General features: G+C 40.5%; 1 protein-coding gene across 6 annotated transcripts in view; it reads right to left on the bottom strand.

The window, feature by feature from the left end:
• SH3KBP1 (SH3 domain containing kinase binding protein 1) overlaps positions 1-23038 on the bottom strand; it is a 415998-nt gene that overhangs the window by 188567 nt on the left and 204393 nt on the right. For all 6 annotated transcript variants that reach the window (XM_072615333.1, XM_072615332.1, XM_072615331.1 and 3 more), the window contains one exon: positions 13557-13765. In XM_072615333.1, the coding sequence (XP_072471434.1) occupies positions 13557-13765 (209 nt within the window). The remainder of the gene's footprint in view (positions 1-13556; positions 13766-23038) is intronic.

Here is a 23038-nt window from a genome sequence, read left to right as displayed (position 1 = left end):
TAGAAGATTATGTCAACTGGAAAACAAAACACTATTTGGCCAATCTGCTTTTGAATCTGGGTACAAGTGACCTTTAAGATCTTTTCTATCACTAACATTCAGTGGTTATACTTCAAGGGAGAAGGTAATCAAATCAAGCCCTAATGTCCACTGTTTTAGTGCCTGATGTGTTTCCTGTCACTTCATCACAAACAAATGTTTTCGAATTATTTGAAATATCTAAATAGGGGCATTTTTCTGTCAGTAATTATTGAGTTCTGACAGTTTGCCCCCATTTCTCTGAAGCGCTTGGTAAATATCCCATTGTTAAGCTATGAAAATGGATCAACAAGATTTTCAGAGAATATTTTTGGTGGTTCAATATTCTTTAATGATCCATGATTCTCCTGCAGCAGGGCTTTGAGGGTAAAACTGTGAGTGTTAGAGTTAGAAGAGAATGGAAGGAGGAATTCAAAACCTTCATTCCTGGGGAGACAAAAATCCAAAATGGTGAAGACCGTTCTTCAAGGTCAAAACCGTTAGTAAGCAGGAGAGGCGTGAATCTCTTGGTAAGAACGTATGTCATGAAAATAACACACCAGGCTTCCATTGAACAGTATTAATGACTATTTCCTTATTTATAACTTACAACACACTTTCATATACATACATATATACACTCATTTATTCAGTCCTGTAAATGTCCTCAAGTCTTATCGTCTTGATTGTCCACTAAGGTACTGCCTACTTTTTCTCTGAAATGTCCCCATCCCTAGTATGGTACTTTGCATGTGTCAGGTACTTAACGAATGCTGTTTATTAAAGCTCCAATAGCGTAATGTAAATAAGTACCTGGATGAGGAAAATTAATTGGGAGGAGGAGGGGGAGGGAGCATTTTTAGAAGCAAAAAAAAAAAAAGTCCTAAATAGCTTTTTAAAATATAGACATTTCATGCATCATCCATTCAAATATGAGTATTTGGCACTAAAGGCATTGTGCAATACAAATAATCTATGTGTATTATTCATGCATATTTTCTGCCAATACAGAAACTGTCTAGAAAAGTCCTATTCCCAGGCCTCATCTGTGAGGGAAGGTGGCCCTGGGCTTTACGCCAGTGAGGAGCAAGTTCTGGTCTGAGCAGGATTAAAAAGACCCAGGTAGAAACTTAGCAGTGGCTATTATCCAAAGACTGGCCTAGCCACCTCCAGAGACTGCCGGTCAGAAAGTTGTCCTGATCTCATCAGCTCATTAAACATTTAACAAAAGTCCAAAGGGACTGTGATCAGTGGTGATGGTGGAGGGTGTCTCACCACATGAAATCCAGTGGAACTTGAAATACTGAAGTTTAAAATCAGAAACATGCATTTGGGAGCCCTGTTACAGGTAATCTCCTTAAATACTATGGGGCACCTTCAATTGGGAAACGGCTAAACAGAGCATGATACGTTAATGTAAATGGAATATTATGAAACTGTCAGAAATGGTGAATATGGAGAATACATGGAAAGCAGAAGAAGACTTACATGAAATGATGCAAAATAAGGTAAACAAACAAACAAAAAATGCTCCGTTACAGCAACGACATAAGTGAGAAGAACTAGAACAAAATCAGCCCTGAATGCTGGGTAGTTACAAGTGAGCTGGGCCTGAAGAAGGGATGGAAGAAGGCACCTCCCTCTTCTCTTTGCAGAGGTGGGAGAGTAAGGCTGTGGACCAAATACAATGTCAGCTACTGTGTTAGCCAGCTTTGCCAAACTATTCTTACTGGTTTTCTAAGAGACGGCTCTGCGGATGAGGAAGTAACAGATCAGGAAATGAAAGCAATATAAAAACAAAACGTGTTTAAAAAGTTTTAAATACATATGAAGTCTCATAAAAGCTTTTACCAACCTACAAAATGTGGCTCAGCCTCACCCAAGGACTGACACCCAAGTCCTTATCTATAGACACTTTCCACCTTTCAGTGCCACTCATCTTTCTGCAATACGAGGATACAACAAATATAACCAGGTTTTCTTGCCCACAGGCTCAAAGCTTGAGAGCCAGAGAGGGAACAGAAAGTAGAGGTGGATTATATTCCATTTCTCTTTGGTAAGACTCCCCGTCCTCCTACACAATCAAGCTGGAAGGGTAGCGCAGGGGACAAGGTATCCTGACATGTCCCCAAACAAGGAAAAAGACAACCAAAGACTCATATTCCAAAGGAACTACCAGAGATTAAACCACCAAAAGCCAGTATGCCCACACCCAGAGATAATTAAATACCTGACTAGGTCTATATTCTCATCATTAATACGACACTCCCTCCAGGGGTATAGATCACTATTCATTAACACCTGTATGTTAGGACTGTAGGACTCTTGTCCATGTACTAACATAAATCCTCCACCAGGGCTCCACCCCTTTTTGAGGAGGGGAAGGAAAGGAAGAGAATAAGCATTTATTTAGCACCTACTAGGTACGAGTCAGTCACTACACTAAGCACTTTACAAGTATTATCTTGTTTTGCCCTCACAACAGCCCTGACAAGTAGCTACTGGTATTTCCTTTTTACAGGTGAAGAAACTAAGGCAGAGGCAGGTCATAGGGCTAGAAAATGTTTGAGGCTGGTTTTGAAGTCGGGATTCCCAAACTGCAGGCCCAGTGCTTTATCCATTTCAGTCCCTTGGGGCTTTCCTCCATGTCTTTCAACACTACAGAAATACCAGTGCAAAATGTGATCTGTCCATCTGTCCTAGCTCTTTCTACACAACTGGCCCCCACCTCTTTTCCTGGTCATATAGACAAAACACAAAGATATTATCTTTTTTACTGTATTTTGTACATTTGTTATTAGATCACATAAAGTGCATAGAGGAGATTAAGGTCTAAGAAGACTGGGAAGGTAGGAAGGGGCCAAGTAATGAAGAATTTTAAAAACCAAATAGAGGACTGTCATATTTGAACCTGGAAGCAATAGGGAGTTTATTCACGTGGCAGTTAAGAAAGTCAGACCTACACTTTGGGAAGATGACCCTGATACCTCAGTGAGAATGGATTTCAGGACAGAGATACCTGAGTTTGGAGAGAGCACCCAGGAGACTACTGGGCTAGTCCAGGTGTGAGGTACTGAAGGCTGGCATGAGGTTAGCAGGAGTGATGGAGGAGAGAAGGGGGGATATAAGAGAGAGGATGTGAATGGACAATCTACAGCACTTGACAATTGTTTGGATACATGGATAAAGAATGAGTAGCTGAGGAAGACACCTTCCTCAGGAAGGTGGCCAGGAGGATGACAGTATCCTCCACAGCAACTAGGAAGCAAGGAATAAGAGAGGGTTTAGTTGGGGAGTGGGGAGAGATAAGTGAGTTCTGTTCTGGACATGTTGAGTTCAGACGTCCACAAGATGTCCCATTAGAAATGCCCAACAAGCAGTTGGAGATAGGTTAGGGCTGGGTAAGTAGATCTGAGAATCATCTGCATAGAAATGACATCTGAATCCATGGAAGCCAGTGAGATCACCAAGAAAAATAGTACAGAGGAAGAAGAAAAGAGAACCCAAGACAGAGCCTTGGTGGATACACAAGTTGGCAGGCATGACCTGGATGAAGAGCCAGGAAAGGACACTGAGGAGTGGTCGGACAAGGAGGAGGCCATGAGGGAGAACGGTCGTAGAAACCTAGAGAGAAGAGGATCTAAGGGAAGAGAGGGAAAACAACAGTGTCAAAGGCTGTAGAGTTAGCACCAAAGGAGAGACTAGAACCTGATTATTAGTCAACAAGCATTTATTAAGCACTTACTGTGTGCCTGGCACTGGGCTAAGGATAGAAAAGCAAATATAGTTCCTGCTCAAGAAGTATGCATTCTAACTTTTTCCTGAAGTTGTAACTGTCTTTTCTGTCCCATAGATTACAAGTTATTTTGTGATCATTGTACCGGTAAGCCTTTAATTGATTTTCCCCTTTGTCTATTCCCCCCATTCTCCCTGCTCCCTCAAAAAAAACCTCCCATCATTTGTTCCATAGTCTGAATATTAAGATGCTGTGGCCCTTGCCATAGAAAGGATACTTATAAGAATTCTATCTTGAAAACTCTTGAAAGTAATTGCTTGTCTTTATGTGGTTCTTTTTAAGTGATTAGACACGATGTGGAAACATCGTTTGTGTGGTAGCTCATGACTGTGTATCTGTTTTAAAATGTGCAGGTGGTGGGAAAATCTGCCCATGAATATGAGGTACCCGAAAGATCAAGAAGGTAAATCTACAGCTGGCACATAGTAATCCACCCATATTTTTGAGAGGTGGTATCCTCTACAATACTGCATTTCTTGGGGTTGGGCTGTTACCAGTAGAATTTTCTTAAATCAAGTTCATGTCCTGTGCAAGTGTCTTCTACAACCTGAGTAACCGGTACTTTGTAAAACTTGCTTACACTTCAACTGTACATAGTGTTTATATGCACTCGGTATAGACAGTGCTTTTATTTAGGTACCTCCAAACTTGAATTCCACTCTGTGTGATACGTTATAAAACAATACATTTCTCTTGTGAGGACCGTTACAGTTGTACAAAGGTTTTCACTGCTTCTAGTTTTCTTCTGTTACAGAAATTCATGCAACACTGACTTTATCCTACACAGAGTTGGTATTTCAAATAAACAGACTGTACAGAAAAAAAAGAAGCATACATTCTGATGGGCGGACAACATTCCTAGGTCCATATAAAATATATAGGGAATAAATGGAAAGTGAGAAGAAAAAGGGAGGCACTGGAAGCTGGAGAGAAGGGATTGACTGACACAGTTCTGATTCCCACCAGGACATCACTTTCTGTCAAGCTATTGAAACTTGGCCTCTCTTGGGGACCATGGGGCCATGGTGGGGGATGGTGTCACCAGCTGTTTCAAACCAGAGATTCCTGATCCCAGGACACAGGACAAGAAGTTAAGAAGAGGCAGAATTCTTTTGTCCTTTCAAGTATGTGCTGACAGTAGGATCACTACCACATTCCCCACCAGCCCTTCACTCCCAGCAGGTAAAGTTTAAGCAGCCGGGAAGGCAAAACTTCAAGGGAAAGAAACATCTGGGGAATTCACTTCTAGTCCTGAGCAAGCATTTCTGGGATCCCTGAAATGCTCACCCTTCTCCCCTAATAGTGGGACACCATCCGTACAATGAAGAAACAAAAGTCCTAAGGAAGGGAAGTGACTTGCCCAATGTCCCCATGATTGTAAATGGGACACTTGTGAATCTCTATCAATGCGCTGCTGCCTCCCTCTCCATTCACTGTGCTAATTTCAGTCAAATGCCTTTGTGAAACCGACTATGAATGAATGTACCAAAAACTTTTTTTTGAGGGGGGGGTTCCACAGGAATTTAGGGAGCAGTTCCCTTGAGACGACTAACCTTTGAAAATTGAGGTGTTTCTGATCTCTTCGATTTCATAGTTTCAAATTAGTCCTTCCACCCAACCCAGGAGACTCACACAAGGAGAGTGTGACAAACCTGAAAGGGGAAGGAAATGGTCCCAGGCTAGGGGAGATAGAGATGCCCCTAGTAAGACAAGCCCCCATAGTGTTTCCCTTTCCACTCCCACTTGTCACCACTTTATTACAGGCACTAGGTCAGAGTTGGGGACTTGTAAGCTCAGCCTTTGTATGAAGAACACAGCTCGGCGGCCACCTCCGTCTCCTGCCTTGTAAAGAGGTTTGCCCCACCATTGCTTCACATCCCTTAGGCCACCACCACAGACCCTTTCCTTATTTCTTATATTCTAAGGTTCTAAAGGTCAACAGAACAGGCATGGATAGAGCAAAACAACGCCTGGACTGTTGATCTTTAGATTTGCATGCCGAGTAATTTCCTTGCTACTGGGTAATTCGCCTTCCCTGGGAGACAAAGCCAAGGTTAGCCTCACATATTCTAGGTATGGCTCTGACAAAGCCTGTCCCTACTACATGTTATGCCATCGCCCCTGCAGTCCATCCCCACAGGTTTCCACAGTTTATCTTAATAGACTCATCCACATTACATATTCTGGCCTTCAGCTAAGTGAGGATTCATTTAACCACATGGCTGATGGAATCCAGTCATATGAATAGATCTGCATAGAGGTATACTACCGAAGCTTCTCATTTCATGAAAGCTGGCCATCATTTCCATTTTCAATTCTGAACTCTCTCCCTCCCACTCCCTCTCTCCCAGCCAATGAAAAGTCAAGGAAAACAATACTTAGCACAACAAACCCATGCAGTCGAGTGAAACAAATTCCCCTGGGAGTCATGTCCAGAACCACTGTTCTCAAACCTAGCACCACAGACAGAGTAGCATATCCAAGCTGCAGGTATTTCACACGTATAAAAGGAATGACAAGGGCTTGCTTCCACAGACAGACACAATGCAAGACACAGAACACCTTCCCTTTATCCCTCCAGCCTCCAGTGCATGTGGTAAAGGAATCTGGCCCAAATTCTCACTGCTTTCAAACAGGCTGACAGACTAGAACTCCATATCCAGCACCATTACTGATGTTCATAATCATTAAGTGAATTTATCTTTCTGTTGGTACTTCTCATGAATGCATCATTAATTTAGAGATTAATGAGGATTAAGAGGTCACATCTAAACCATGGGCACTGAGGTCTCTCATGGGATGTTCCTCGCTCCCCTTCCCCAACTATAACTTAGGTTCAGTCAGAAGAAGGAAACCAGTATCCTTTCCATAACGTCATGAATGAAAATGCAAACAGTATTTTGGATCACTTAACCTATGGAAGAGTCAGGATGATTAAAGTTTCAAGTTTTGCAGTCTGCTAGGCTTCACCTCCATCAGTCCGGTGCTTACACACCCCAGAATTTTCCTCTTCAACTGGGGAAATCTGACCCTGGAATATCCCTCAGTCAAGTCAGCCGTCCTTCTCCCACTGGTAAACTCCTGAGGGGCCTCCATTCTGGGGACAGGCCCAGGGTAACCATGCGTCATTCCTCTCCCGCTGCTTCTGACTCTCCTGGACTTTGTCAGTACCTTCATTCCCCAGTTCACCTCCCACCCTTCTATTCATCTTTCCTTTGTATATTGTCTTCCTTCCCTCCCTCCATCAGCACCTAAGTTCTTTGAGAGCAAGAACTGTCTTTTTTTTTGTTTGCATTTACATCCTCATCACTAAGTGCCTGGCACACAGTATGCACTTAATAAATACACACGTGTTGTCTGTTGTAGAATCATTCCAGATATGCATTGAAAGAGGGAATTTCCTTACACTATTTCCACTGAACTGTGTGTGTGTTTGCCCTTTGTTGCCAAAGAAGACCATGCCATCAGAGAAGTAATGATATTACTTGCACTTGACTTTGTTCTGAGTGAGGGAGGGCTGTGCAGGTCACCAACCAGCCTCACTTCTCCTCCAGAGCCATCTGAATCCAGTGACCAGACATTCATCAGGAGACTGGAGATGACCCAGGATGAGGCAATTGGGATTAAGTGACTTGCTCAAGGTCACACAGCTAGTGAGTGTCAAGTGCGTGAGATGAGATTTCAACTCAGGTCCTCCTGACTCCTGCACTGCTGCTCTATCCACTGCACCACTAGCTGCCCCACTGCTCTGTAGAATATTCAGATCAATAAAATCACAGAACTTTTAAAGTAGGAAATGTAAAGGAATATGGGGAGCAGAAAGGTTGCTACTATGGACATCCCGGGTCTCCTGCAGAATGAGCCTGGCTTGGCAACTCCCCCCATCAGTCTCTTTTGGTGAAACCTGTAGGAAAAGTTTTCCCGTTCCTTGACGTCTTCTTGGCTGATGGAAAGTTTCAGGGAGTTCCATACACCAGTGATATGACAAATCTGGACTAACTTTAAAATAAACAAAACATGTAATAAAACAAAGTAAAATAACCCAAACCCACATTCACGCCGATGGCTGGGGCTTCTTTTTCTGATGGAAAGGGGCGAGACTATGTCATTTCCACAAGGTTAGTTATAATACGTTTAACATGAAGTACCTTAATTATCGACACACACCTTATCTGATTACAGTTAGCCTTAGAGTTAAGACCTACAAAGACTGGAACAATAAATCCTCTATTATAAGCAAATTATCCGCTGGCTCAGGAGTGTGGACGTGGACTTCCCCAAACCTTGACAGGAAATGACATTTGCAGCTTTGAATGATTATCCGGGCTACATTTTTCATAGCAAGTTATCAGATCAGTATTACAAGGAAGCCAAGGCTTTCACCCTTGAAGGTGATGTGTTTATGACTAATTTAAGAAATGCTGTCAAACCGTGATTCATTTTATTCTTCTACAAAATAAAAATAATGAGCGTCATTCTCAAAGGCAATGTCTCTTACTTCAGACAGAATCTTACGTGCAAAAACACCTCCCCAAATGTATTGGGGAAAATGTAAAAAACTTGAACAAAAATAACTGTCAGTGAAGCAGCAGAGTGGACAGAGTGCCAGGGTTGGAGTCAGGAAGACCTGAGTTCAAATTCAGCCTCAGACACATATTGGCTGTGTGACCTGGGGAGGTCACTTAACCCTGTTTGTCTCAGTTTTCTCAAATGTAAAATGAACTGGAGAAGGAAATGGCAAACCACTCCAGTATCTCTGCCAAGAAAACCCCAAATGGGGTCTTGAAGAGTCAGGTATGACTGAAATGACTAAACAGAAAAGAGCAAATGAGTGAATGAATAAATACTGGCTCTAAAAATCTACTCCACCACTCATGGCATAAATAGAGTGAACGAGACACAGGTCATTTCAAAAACTTTCCCATAGGCTTCGCCAAAAGTGATGGTTTGGGGGAGTTGTGAGGTCAGGTTCATCCAACAAGAGACCTGGGATGCCCACAGCAGCAACCTTTCTGCTCCCCATGTTGCTTGATACTTCACGCTTCAAAAAGTTTGTGATTTCATCAGTCTGAATATTTTATGACAGCAGTGGAAAGAGCATTCATCTTATAATCACCTGACCTGAGTTCAAATACTGACTACTTGTGTGACCTTGGGCAAGTCACACAGTCTCATTCATAAAGTCAACAGTTATCAAGCATCTACAATATTGCCAGGCATTATGCTAAGCAATGGGGATATTTTAAAAAAGGCAGAAAACAAAACAAATAGGTTAGACTAGATGTACTCTTACAAAACTGGATCAACGATTTGACCTCTGTCTCTCTTATCTTGGTCTCTCTGATATCTCAGTCTCTGTCCGTCTGTCTGTCTCTGCATCTCTCATGCAGATCCCAATTACATACACTATAATAGATGGTCTGGATAAAAACAGTCTTCATCAAGGAATCAACCTTTGGGCTTTCTGCATCTGGTTCTTCAGTAACAACATAATCCATTTGTAAGAGAGACCCTCCTTCCTCCTTGAAGGTCTGCAATGTGTTACCTCCATTCTAAAATTCTAAAAGCAATTAAAAACCGAAGCAACCATAGAAAGTTGCACGGAACACCTGACAGTAATTACATCCCGTCCATTAGACTCTCAATACAAAGGGCATTTGTAAAAAGCTGTAAGTTTGGTGCCCATGGGCTCATAAATTTAAAGCAGATTTAGAGCTGGAAGGCCATCTAGTACAACCCTCTCATTTTACAGGTGAAGATATGAGACCTACGGAAGCTTAAGTCTGTCCAAGGTCCTACAGATAATGAATGACAAGAAGGAAAATTTGAACCCACATCTTTGAGCTCCAGAGCTAGTACTCTTTCCACTATACCACATTGTTTCCAAATCTCAGGAAAGCCTGGAAGAAAATAAGTCATAGTTACAACAAGAAAATAAGCTACTTTTAAAAACTTAACTCTGAACCTATTCATTAATTTAAAAAATTACTATTTTCCTTCTTCTCAATCTCAGTGAAAGTCTTGGGGTGTTTGAGATATTTTTAAAAATTCAGACTAATATTTAAATCAGGCATTTCTTACTTTGAGCAATATGGTAAAATCTATAGTCTCTATTTCAGAATGTTTTTAAGTAAATAAAACAAAATATAGAGGATTATAAGTAAATTAATTATATTAAAACCCACTATTGAATTTTGTTTTTTAGGTTCACAGTCCCAGGGTTAAGAACCCCTGATCCAAACAGGGCTTCTTAGAGTACTTGACGGAGACATGATTTCTAAAATCTTACTGTGTTTTTAAGAAAGAATTCTATGATAGAGGTGACCATTATGAGAAGCATATGTGAGAGGCATTATGCTGCAGTAAACTGAACGCCAGCCTTGGAATCCAGAAAGCCAACGTTCAATTTCTGACACATAAATTTGATGTAGGACCCTCGATGCCCCAAGGAACTCTGTAACTATAAGGTGCCACAGTGCCCATTCATACTGATACAGGGCGTTTCCTCACCGGGAAATCAGATTTGAAATCACTGATCTGATTGTAAAAATACAGAACTAGGTAGGGTCAACAGGTAATATCATCAGGAAAAATGCGCTCATGGGCTCTAGAGTTCTAGAGAAAATGAACATAATTAAACATTTTCTGACTGTCTTATCAGCTATCTTCAGTCACTTGAAATAAATATATAGCTATAAATATAGACATTAGTATCTAGTCCCAAATTGGCTAGAATCTCATTTTGTAAATATTAATACAACTGGAGAGCCTGAATTTGACTGTAGCTAGTGTGGAATTTCAGACACATGTAAGCTGAACCAAAATGAGCTTATAAACATAATAGGACAAAGGGGGGAAAATATTGCACTCAGAGTCCCCTAGTTAAAAGTGACCTCAGACACTGTATAGTCCAGCAGGACCTTGAATAACAGCGTCCTCTACAGCATGCCTGACAAACGGCCATCCAGCATCCCTTAAAGATTTAAAAGTGAGGAAGGAGATTCACTACCTCCTATGGCAACCAACTCCACTTTTAGAGAACTCCTATTTTTTTAGGAGGTTCTTCCTTTTACTAAAGGATATAAAATTTTGTCACTGCAGACCTTCTAACTATTGCTCCAAATTTTGACCTCTGAGGCTAAACAAGTCTAATCCTTCTTTCACGGGGCAGCCTGTCAAATATTCAAAGACAGCTCTCTTATCCCATCCCATCCCTCCCAAATTTTTCTCTTTTTTAGGCCAAATATGACCAAGTCCTTCAACCAATCCTCAAGTGGGCATCGCTTCCAGAATCTTTTCCTTTTTTTCCTTTTATTTTTAATTTATGGAATAAACCAAGAATTTCCATAACATAGCATATTAAAAAAAGATGACTGCACATGAAACTACAAATTTACTGTACAACTTGCTATTACTTTTAAATATATAAAGTTACGTAAATTTCTTATTTTCCCTCCTACCCTGGGTCCTAGGAGGGCTACCATTAGGCACACACATAATAATAAACACACACACATTTATTTAAAATTATTCCATACATGCTTCCATTTCTCAGTTCTTTTTCTGGATGCAGATAGCATTTTTCTTCACGTCTTGGATAGTTAATTTGGGTAATTATAATAGTCAAAATGACATATTCGCTCCAACTTGTTCTTAAAATAATGTCGCTGTTACTGTATACAGTGTTTTCTTTGTCCTGCTCATTTCACTCTTCCTTATTTCACGCAAGCCTTTCTGTGTTTTTCTAAGATCATCAAGCTCATCATTTCTTATTATCTAGACAGTATTCCATCACAATCACATACCACAACTTGTCTAGCCATTCCCCAATGGATGGCCATCCCTGCAATTTCCAATTCTTTGCCACCACAAAGAGAATTGCTTGTGAACATTTTAGAACATAGAGGCTATTTTCCTTTTTCTCTAATCATCTTTGGAAACAGACCTAATAGAGGTAGTGCTAGGTCAAAGGATGTAAGCAGTTTAAGAACTCCAGATTGCTCTCCAAGATCTTTTCCAACCTGGTCCCCCTCCTCAGGACTCTCCAGGTCAGCAATGTACTAAAGTATGAAACCTAGAACTGAACCCCAACCTCTGAATGGATCATATTGATATAGACACTGCATACGTATCACCTCCATCATCCTATACATTGTTTTCTTAAAACATCCCTTTAAACTCATATCAGTTTCTTTTGACTCTATCACTTTGCTAACACATCTGGAACCCTTGGTCCACTCAAACTCCTAAATCTTTTACAGATGAACAACTATCTACACATCTTACCAAAGGAAGTAATATATCAGTACATTACAATCTAACACAAGGATTTTTTCATTCTGACTACTAAAAATAAAACTGAACTTATTCTGAAATTCAGGTTTTTCTCTTATTTGTCTCAAAAGCTGACATATGTAAATCAATGGTATATTTTACCAAAGAGTGCCACTCTAAGATTTTAATTCTAATGTATAAAATACCATAAAAGGCAGCAGCTTGGCACAGTAGAAATGGGTCTGGAGTCAGGAAGACCTGAGTCCAAATCTGGCCTCAAACACTTACAACTAGTTGCATCATCTTGGGCAAGTCACAACTTTTGTTTGCCAGCATTTCCTCATTTGTGAACTCCAAATAATAATAGCATTTACCTCCTAGGTTTGTTGTATCAGATCAGATAATGTTTGTCAAGTGTTTTGTAAAGCTTAAAGCACTTGTTATAAGTGCTAGCTATTCTAACAGTGCAAATGCAAATTCCACAGCACAAGTGGAAGATGTCAGAACTTTTTTTTCCACAGACAAACAAAAACAAATCTTCAGATTAACTCCCATAATATGAAATTTTGCCAGCTAGCCTTCCCATCCACCTCCCTTCCTCAAAGTATAAATTTGAGATCTAAAACTACTTAAGAAGTACTCCAGTGGGCATGCAGCGTGTGAATCTATTTTATTCCTATCTGGAAAATATCACAATGCTGGCCAAAGAGCTGAAAAGTAAAACATTTAAAGGTGCGCCCCAGTAAAAGTGGCAGACAGCAACAGAGAGGAGTTATTAGCCAAGGTCCGTCGTCATGGCAATCACACTGCTCACAGGCAACATCACTCATGCCCACCTCTTGTCCAATCAAGAATTACAGATGGAAGAAAACAGCCAGCATCCTCATGCCAAATCACAGACCATATCAATAATTTGTACACCTGGGAGACTTTCTTTCCAGCAGATTTTAGCTAATCAAGCTTATAAATTACAAGATGAGAGCTATACAGTTCCTTCCTCTAGCCCTCGCTCCTCTTTCACTCCCCTGTCTGAAGGCTGGGTCACAAAGAGGGAGGTCGCTTTGCTCCCAAAAGGAATCAACTTTAAAACAATAGAGAAAATGATAGTAAATTCTGCTTAACTATTCCCTGATGTGAGAAGGATAGGAAAGAAAAGGCTAGGAGGCACGAGCGAGGTTTAACCAGAACACTGTCCTCACTTGGCCATGCAGCGCCATGAAAAGCTTCCCAAAACCATAAACTGAAAAAACAATGTGAGGTGAGAGCCAAGCAGTACAGAAACACTGAGGTTCTCCAGGGAAGTCTGGCTTAGAAAACACCAGGGGAAGCAAAGGCAGACAACACTGTTGTGAGGGTGTGAATCAGCTACCCAAAGAGGCATTTTAAGCTGTGTTCAGAAACCTCAGATAGGGTATCTCTGGAGGGTTCTGAAATGCTATCAAATAAAGCTAAAACCTGTATTACTTACCTTTTCCACGGGTATAAAGTCATTTTCTACTTCTATGGACCTTGGTCTTAGCTTGATAGGTTTATCTTTGAAAATATCTCCAAAACCAACGCCTCGAACCTTCTTGGGTTGGATTGCTGCTGCTGCTGCGACCATCCCATTGGCACCTTCTGACTTGGTACTACTTGAGTCACCACCATCACTTTCTGAACCTGTAGTCTCCCTCAGACCTGCCAAGACAAAGGGGAAGGGCAAAGAGATCTTAGAAGGTGGCGGCTACAAACGTCATAACCAGCACGGGACCCACTCGAGAGGGTCAGTATAGGATCATGCTCCACAAAACAATGTGGATGGGGGGTTGTGATTTGAGCATACTGAGTTTGGGGGGTGCTTGGTTTTGTTGGAGAACAACTTGTAACCCAAATCCATTTCACGGCAGGCTGGACCAAACAATATTTCGACTTCTCAATCAGTGCTGACATACTGTACCTTTAATCCGTATGACTCATGTCAACTCAATTATGCAATGAGAGTCCAAAGCAACGTTTCCTAAAGGGAAACTGTAAAGCTAAAAGCTATTTAAGCAAATTGGCAATTAAAGAAACCACATAAAATTATGACTGCCAAAGAATCAAATCTGTTTGGATAGCTTCACAAGGAAGAAATGCATACAAACATGTTTCTCTATGAATGTATTAAACCGGACTCGATATTAAGATAGTTTAGCTACCTTCACTAATCAGGTCATCATGTCTGTCATATCTAGAGAGCAAGCTCTTATTCACCCTTTGAGGATTATACCATCCTTTACCTTCTTCCACCTACTTCCTTTCCCCCAAGGCTGAATTCTATTTCACAGCATAAGGCCATGATAATTCACATTCCTCTTATCTCTAACAAGCTGGCTATTCATATTTAAAATCATAAAACACAATGTCATCAATGAGAAGATATGAACGTGCATTTCACCAATCTGAAACATTTTGGTTTTGAATTACTCTCTCCAATGAGGAAGTCTCTTCTCATTAAAATTCTCCATGAAGAAGAAGTCTATTTCTGCCTGGTAATCAAAATATGTTAGTTTTAAAAATCCAGAAAACTAATACTCTTACTCGAAGAAGGGCACAAGTTAAGTCACAAGTTGTTAAGTCTAAAATCTTCTTTTAATACTCTTCAAGCTTGTAGACATTTAGATAAGGACCTTGAACTCAGGAAGAAGTCAATGAATATCAACTGGAGAATGAACTCTTAGGGCAGAGTCAAACCACCAAACTATAATCCACACTAATAAGAGATTAGCATGCAAGTATACAACAACGATGCACCAATTATTTGGCTATATTGTACTTAGAAAAAAATTGTTGAGATTTGAAAAGTCAAAGTAAAGAAGTTCTAAAGAAGGAAAAAGTTGTTTATTGCAAATGAACAGTAAAGCACAAAATGATCACCATAAATAACTGTCAGTTTTAAGAAAATTCTTCCGAGATGTTTTTCAATCAAATGTCTTTTACTAGCTGAGCTGAAAGGTGAGGGAAGAGAAACCATCATGAAAAACCTACTGCTTAATTCAATCCAATAAACATTTATTCAATATCTACTATGTATAAGGAACCTAGAGTAAGGCTTTTTACTATTAAAGAACCACAATTGTGATAGCGGATATCAAGATGAATAAAAATACGGCAAGTGCATTTATGCACAACAAATATACCTTCTGTCCTTTGTAGTGTATATGAATTTGCAAGTACAGAAAGAATCCTCTAAAATAGCCACCCATTCATTTGTGTATTTGTGTATTCCTTCCAGAAATGTCCCTATGGAAGATGTTGTTTGGAAGTTTTTTTTGTCATTTCCCTTTAACACACTCACTTTCTACAACATGGCTTCTTCCTCTTAGATTAATGACCCTGAATTCTTCCTTGACTGGGAAGAAAAAAATCAACAAGTGCGGGGAAAAAAAAGGATCACTGTAACTGTTGTTCATTTTTACCAGAGAAGATAGAGGACAGATCACAACTTGTCTAGTCCTGCTTAAAGGAATGCGAAGAGTTCTCCCATTCTATAAAACAGGATTAGAATGAGGTGCATATAATTGACCTTATCACCATGGACTTTCTACCCTTTGGGTTTATCTCTACATGCCTACACTCATAATTAAGAGAAGCACATGAGTCACACTATATTTCATCAAAGCAGGTGTACGGTCCATTCCTTTGTGGACAATCTTCATGACCATCAGCAGAAAGGAAAATCCACCACTCAGTGGGCAACCTTCTGCTGAACACAGTCCTCCCAAACACAGTTAGGGTGAGAGCTCATTGCCAAAGTCCTACTCAAAGTCCTTCTAGCTTGGTAGAATCTCCCAGGGTTTGCTTCCCCATACTGCAGACTTCAAGGATTTCCTGCCACCATGAGCCATTGGAACAAGGTTATAGTGGAAGACCCACCTGCCTATCTACTTTGAAATGCTGTATTTTTAAACTGTTCACATTAATCAGGTAAATATTTCTAACTCCTTTTTGAATGTCAGTTGATGTTAATGATCATGCCTATATATCTTTTTTTTTTCCAATATTCATAAAAGGAATACTTTTTAAGTTGAAAAATCAACAAAAACTTGACAAGCTCTTCTCAGGTTTATTAATGCTAGTGATCAATTTGTTCATTTTGCTGCGATTTAATAAAGGTCTTCCACGATATTATTTCAAAATGGGTTCAAGCTTATTATTTCTATAAATCATGTGGCAGTTTCCTTGATGTATATAAAGGCAACACTTTACACAAAATGGAAAGTTAGAATCGTGTCTGCTAAAGAATGATGTATGCCATGAGTGGATTAATGGCTGAGTAAGCCAAATATAGCATCTTTGTGATCATTTAACACCATAACAGTAATAACGATAGCTAACATTCCTCCAGTGCTCACTATGTGCCAGGTGCAGTGCTACGTATTACCTCATCTGACCCTCACAAAAACCCGGGCAGGTAGGGGCTGTTATTATGTGTATTTCACAGATGAGGAAAGGGAAGCAAACAGTTTAGGTGACTTGCCCAGGGTTACACAGCTTGTTAACTATCTGAGGCTGAATTTGAACTTAGGTCTTCTTGATACCGGCTGCAGAATTCTATTCAGGGACATCTTACCCCTTTGATAAAGTAACTCTAAACCACAATAAATGGTTCCCAAGAGACATTCCATAAAAGCAATGTCACCATTTAGCGATATCTTTGGCAGGGTACCACAGAAAATATCTTCAAACTTCCTTTAACTGAAAACACTAAGAAATTAATATCTCTCAAGCCCAAAGTTGTGTCCAGACAGACATTCAAAGGAAGGAAAGTTTATTGGTACTTATACTATTCAGGAAATAATGTGCCTGCACCAAAATCATTTCTGCTCCCTTTCTTTTAGACCGTAACTCTTTTTTTTTTCTTTTAGGGAATTGTGTAAAAGGCCAAGAACAAAAGATATGACTAGGAAAATAAAGGGTGGTAATGATATAAAACAAGAAAAAGTTGAAATCATTACCTGCCCCCTTCCCCAGAAAGGATCATAGTAAAAACACATAAAGTTCTTTGATTACTTCAGGTTACCTATGAGGAGGGCCATTAAGGAGGAGGGTCAAAGAGGAATCCAGCAGTTTTAGGGGAATGATTCTCTAGGGAGACATGCTGAAAAGGTTAAGAGACTCTTGCCCTGTTTTATGAAGTAAAATCAGTTATACTTTAGCATTGTAAAATTTTCCCATGTTCAAGAATCCTACAGAGGTGACTTTGAAAATGTCATATACCAGAGAAACATGTCTAAGGGCATATGTGGATTCTGTCAGTTTGGACATGCAGAACAATTCTTGAATTAGAATGATGATAAACCAACAGAAAGGTTTTTTAGCAGGCATGTGCCAACAATGCAAAGTACAGTATCCATATTTATTTCTTCTACGGTACCCAGGATATTTTGTCCCACACAGACTCTGGGACAACGGTAGGCCACCTCGTGGTATACAATATTTCCTTCTCTACAAACACTGTTCATGCACACATACATATACTATAAGGAGAAGAGAGCAGATATAGCAAAGAGAAAAGCTGATGGGGAGAAGAACATTCCTTTGCTGCACACCAAGGAGGTAGAAATATCACTTCAGCCAAAAAGGAGCAGGGTCTGGGATGAGAAGCCCAAGCAGGCACATTCCACATAAGCACCAGCGTGGAGGGAGAGCGCAGCAGCTAGATCAAAATCACAAGTACCAGGATCTTATCTTTAAAACTGTCTCTCGACAGTTTCAGTTCACTCACTGTTATAGCGTCTGTAGCTGTCAATCTTTCCCGACGCCACTCTGTACAGAATTGTCCCTTCAAAGGCAGTCTTTCCTGACAGTGAATGAGAGAGGAGAAGGGAGGAGGAAAAAGACGAGAGGGGAGAGGGAGAGCAAATGATGGTAAAAAGAAGGGAGAGGAAGAATCTTTAACTGAACTTTCTTGCAATGACCAGTACTGTAAGAGCTTTTTACAGAAAAATAAATTGAAATTGTTATACACAAAAAAAAAAGCATGACTGTACAGTGAGCCAAAAGTCCCAACACTAAAAATGCTTAATGGAATTCACCTTTGTCTCTGATAATGAGACGACAAACACAGATGTGTGGCCACAAGAACAGGAAAGTCATGTTCAACATTTAAATACAGTAAAACCTCAGTTAATGAGAATCCAGCTAATCAGAAATATTTATTTCTTTTCTTGATTTCCACTTCTATGGTAGAAAAAAAGACTGATTACAAGAGAAGAAGCTCACATCAAAGACAGCGTTCATAGGTTTTGTTTGATTTCCTCTGAGACGTGTAGAGACTGGAGTCGATTCAGCCCCAATCTCTTATGCCTTCCATATTATATTCTGGCACACAGAAAATTCATACCAATGGCCCAGAGATACTGGAAAAATCTGAGTCATCATCCTTAGTGCATTCTATTTAGAAAGGCAGGAAAAAAATACACTAAAAAAGTTTAACAAAGGGAGTTTTCTGCTTAACACTGAGTTAACCAGACAATCCCATTCCTTGAGCATTCTGGGAAATTACGGTTTGCCTGTGTACAAAGTCAATCTCTATCGAACTACAAGGACATAGAATTTAACCTGAATAGGTTTTTGTACTACAGGTAGGTGTGGTAAGTACTATATGACTGGACACATAGCTAAAATACAAAACAAACAAACAACCACAAAAACTCCCAAGTACCCCTGGATTGCTGAGTAAGTATACTGAGCACACTCTGCCTGATTTTAGCACACACATCCTGCGTACAGGGATCCTGCAGTAATGAAATGGTTTGCTGACAAGTACATTTAAGTAATAAGCAATCATTAAAATGTATTATTAAATTATCGAAACAAAATAGCCCTACTGCTGTATCTAATTAAAATACTGGGCTGGATATTACACATCTTTATTAAAAAAATAATAATGTATAGAAAGGCAAACTGAATAACGATTTATAATATGAAGGGCAGTGTCCTCGTGGCTTTGGCCCTTCGCTAACTTCATCTTCATGTCACTCTGCTCTAAGACTCATCACTATGTAAAAAAATACACAGTTATTCATGAGTCTGGGGAATTCTTCCCTTTGGCCCTTTCAGGCTCTGCTTGGACAAATTAGCGCTGACTTCTCTAAATCAATGACAAGCCGAATCCTAGAAGCTCAGAGTCGGAAGGGATCTTAGAAGCTACCTATTCAAAACCAGCCTCTCCCTCCCACTCCTGCAGAACTATTATTATTTAGACAGTCCCAGGTCTGCAGTGCCATGCCCCAGGTGGTTCTGCCAGCATTCCCATAAACATATACAGGCCTCTGGCACTCCTGACCAAACTGATGTGACTGCTTCATCCCTGGCTGGGCTGGGTGGGCCAAGAAGACCTTAAAAGCAGAAAAAGCCTCAGAAACTAGTTCCTAGCTGGGAAATGATTTGTTTATTCTGCTTAGCTGAATTCATACTCGAGACTCCTAAGAAGGTCAAAAGATCACAGACTTTGACCTTCCAGAAGGCCCATTTAGCTTTCTGCAGAAAGGCACTTTGGGGCATGGGCCAAATACATATGCTTACATTATAAATTCACAAATTGTATGTATACATGTTTGACTCCATAGTATTCCAGCTGAAGATCACTCAACAGGGAAGAGTCCCTAGCAAACTCCTAAATGGAGGGCATGCCCACCATCTTTTGTGATGGCCAATAATTTAGCAGGTTAACAATGATATACATACATAGGTTTAACTGCCAACTCAAACACAACCATTTGCTTAAGATAATGAATGATTTCAGTGCTTATATCTCACTCAACACAGGTGGTTAGTTTTGACAACAGAACCATGAAGAAGGTTCTAGTCAGTGAATTTGCTGACTGTTCTTTCCTAATAATACGATGGTCAGTGGTCACACATTTATATACATATTGCAGCACATAATATCAAACAATTATCTGAAGCACCTCAAGAATGACAGGGGTTTTAAAAACTCAATTTTCATTTCTGCTGGAAGGCAGAGCTCAAGGATAACAGTCTCTCATCAGCCAATGAAGCTTCTTCCCGCTCATAAAGCAAAGATTGATCATTTTATTAAAGATCGTCCCCACATGCTTCGTAGTATTAATCTTTCATAATTTTAAAATGTTCTCTCTTCAACATGATCTCAGCCTCAAGAATAATTACAGGCCCAAGACCTGAAAACAAGCTGGGCCTAAAATAAACAAAATTCTTACTTGTTAGGAACTTTATTTAAAATGGAAGTCACAGTTATTAATACTTATGCTCGTAAAATGTCCCACAATTTTTAACACCCCAAAAGTGTGGGAACAAACAGGAATAGAGTGTAACCGAGGAATCGGCAGAGCTGCACCATTAGTTTCATAACAGTTACTTGCTCACCGTCTCCAAATAAAACTTACTGGATGCAGCAAATTTCCTAGTTCTTACGTGCTTTGATGAGCACTGACAGCACCACTCTTTCCACTCTAACAGGTGCCTGATTTTGAACAGCTCTAAGTACTTCTCGGATACAAAGTCAGGGGCACGTGAGAGACAGGGAGGAGGAATAAAACTAGAAATTGCTATTTGTCTAATTGTTTCTCGTTAGATAAAGGAAGACTGACCAATATAATGATTACAGACCAATGGATTTAAGCAGTCGGCGTTCAAGTGAAAATAGTATTGAACCAGGAATTAGGAGACAGATAGTGGCTCTAGTAGTCCCAGGCTTGGCACACATTATCAAGACATTGGAACTTCTAATGATCTCAATTTCTTGTTGCTGTGTTTGTCCTTTGTTGCCGAAGAAGACCATGGTATCAGAGAAATGATGACGTGACTTGAACTTGACCTCGTTTTGAGTGAGGGAGGGCTGTGCAGTGGCCTTTTTGAGAGAGAAAGAGAGGGAGGGAGACAGAGAGAAAGAGAGAAAAAAAAGAGAGAGGAAGGGAGGGAGGGAGAGGGAGAGAGAGAGAGGAGAGAGAGAGGAAGAGAGGAGAGAGAAAGAGAGAGGAGGAAGACAGAGAGAGAGGAAGAGAGGAGGGAGAGAGAGAGGGAGGGAGAGAGAAAGAGGAGAGAGAGGAAGAGAGGAGAGAGAAAGAGAGAGAGGAGGGAGAGAGAGAGGGAGAGAGAAAGAGAGAGAGGAGGGAGAGAGAGAGGAAGAGAGGAGAGAGAAAGAGAGAGAGGGGAGATAGAGAGAAAAAAAGAGAGAGGAAGGGAGGGAGGGGGAGGGAGAGAGAGAGGAGAGAGAAAGAGAGAGAGGAGGGAGAGAGAGAAGAAGAGAGGAGAGAGAAAGAGAGAGGAGGAAGACAGAGAGAGAGCAAGAGAGGAGGGAGAGAGAAAGAGAAAGAGGAGAGAGAAAGAGAGAGAGAGGAGGTAGAGATAGAGAGACTCGAGATCGAGAAGAGAGGAACTCCCCCTGGGGGCTTCCTTCTTCCTTTCCTGGTTTTGGGTCGCTTGTTTCCTCCTCAATTTCTTCACCTTTATGTTAAAAGAGTTGGACTCTCGGAAAGTCTTACTGGCTCTAAAAACTGTATGAGCACTGGAACAGCGAGACAGTAACAACAACCTTCATAACGATAGAGAGCTAGCTGGCCTTGGCAGTCAGCAGATGTACTCAAGACCTATCCAGCAACGGCTCTATAATGGAAGTGTGTTCAAATCATGACTCAAATGCTTACTGGATGTGACTTTGGGCAAGTCATTTCTCTGCCCTGGGCCTCAGTTTACTCATCTGTAAAATAGGGGAGGGGGAGAGATAGGCTTTTGAGGTGGAGGAAGGCTAACAGGTAAAGACAACTATGGGTCAGTATCTGTCCATAAGATTAATTCTTCTGAGAGAGTAAATTTGATTTAACATATTATGTCTCTCGAATCAAGATATACCCTCTAAAACCACAAATTCATCAGCTCCTGATCTGAACCGGTAGAACATTTCCTTAATTCTGATATCCTGCTCCCTTTGTTTACAGATGAGAAGACTGAGGGCTAGAGAGATTAAGTCATTTGCCCAGGGTCACACAGCAAAGTGGCAGAATCAGACTTAGAACGCCAGCCATATGTTCAGCATTCTTTCCAATGTACATCATGCTGGCCCCAGAACACTTAGGGCTCTGCTGTCTTGGTCATTAAAATAATCCATTTGTTACACACACGTGCACGCATGCGCACACACACTTACACACACACACACGATCTCAGCCCCTCAATTTACTTTTCCCTTGCCAATACAGTTACATGGTGACCTGTTTCAAACAGATCTCTTAGGAAGTCTTATTTCATTAAACAAGACTTGTGATTTGAATCATTTTCAAAATGTAAAAGGAAGGATAAGGAGAAATCGAAAGTGCTGCATATGCTGCAAAAAAGCTGACTACAGCTCCATGACAGGACTCTAAAGCTCCTCACCTTCAATAGATAGGGATGTCCAGATTCTTTAAACCTAAATGTCATTGATCAAGGCTGGGAAGAACTATTTCCTCGACACACTGAGTCACCCAAAATAAGAGTCTAAGCTATTCCACTGATGCTCCCAACTCTGTTATAGGGCCCAGAAAAAGCGAACAAAACACACTCTATTTGTACCTGTCACTCACAGATTAAAAACACTGTTTCTCTGAATGCAAAGCCATTGTTTCTTGACACCTCTGTCCACAAAAACTAGATAATGTAAATTCCTAAATATTCCTATAACCATTTCCACATTTTGCTTCTTAGTTTTCTCTAATAAGGAGCCCCCAACCACCAACGCTGGCCACTGGGCTTTCCAGCCTTTTAACTTTCTCTCAATAATTCTGGTAGAGGAATCACATAGCCTAGAGGTCTACTGGGCTTTTCTTTGTTCCATAGCATCAGACAGAGTAAAACAGACTAGAGACACAGAACAAAGTCACAGGCCTTGGGCCTTTGTTAATGCAGTTACCACTTGGCAAAACACCATTCAGGACAACATTAGGCCAAATCAACAATGTCACTAGAATT

The sequence above is a fragment of the Notamacropus eugenii genome, chromosome 5 (genome assembly GCF_028372415.1).
Source record: "Notamacropus eugenii isolate mMacEug1 chromosome 5, mMacEug1.pri_v2, whole genome shotgun sequence".
Taxonomy (NCBI): Eukaryota; Metazoa; Chordata; class Mammalia; order Diprotodontia; family Macropodidae; genus Notamacropus; species Notamacropus eugenii.
The sequence above is the reverse complement of the archived record's forward strand: the minus strand, read 5'-3'. Positions and strand labels throughout refer to the sequence as shown.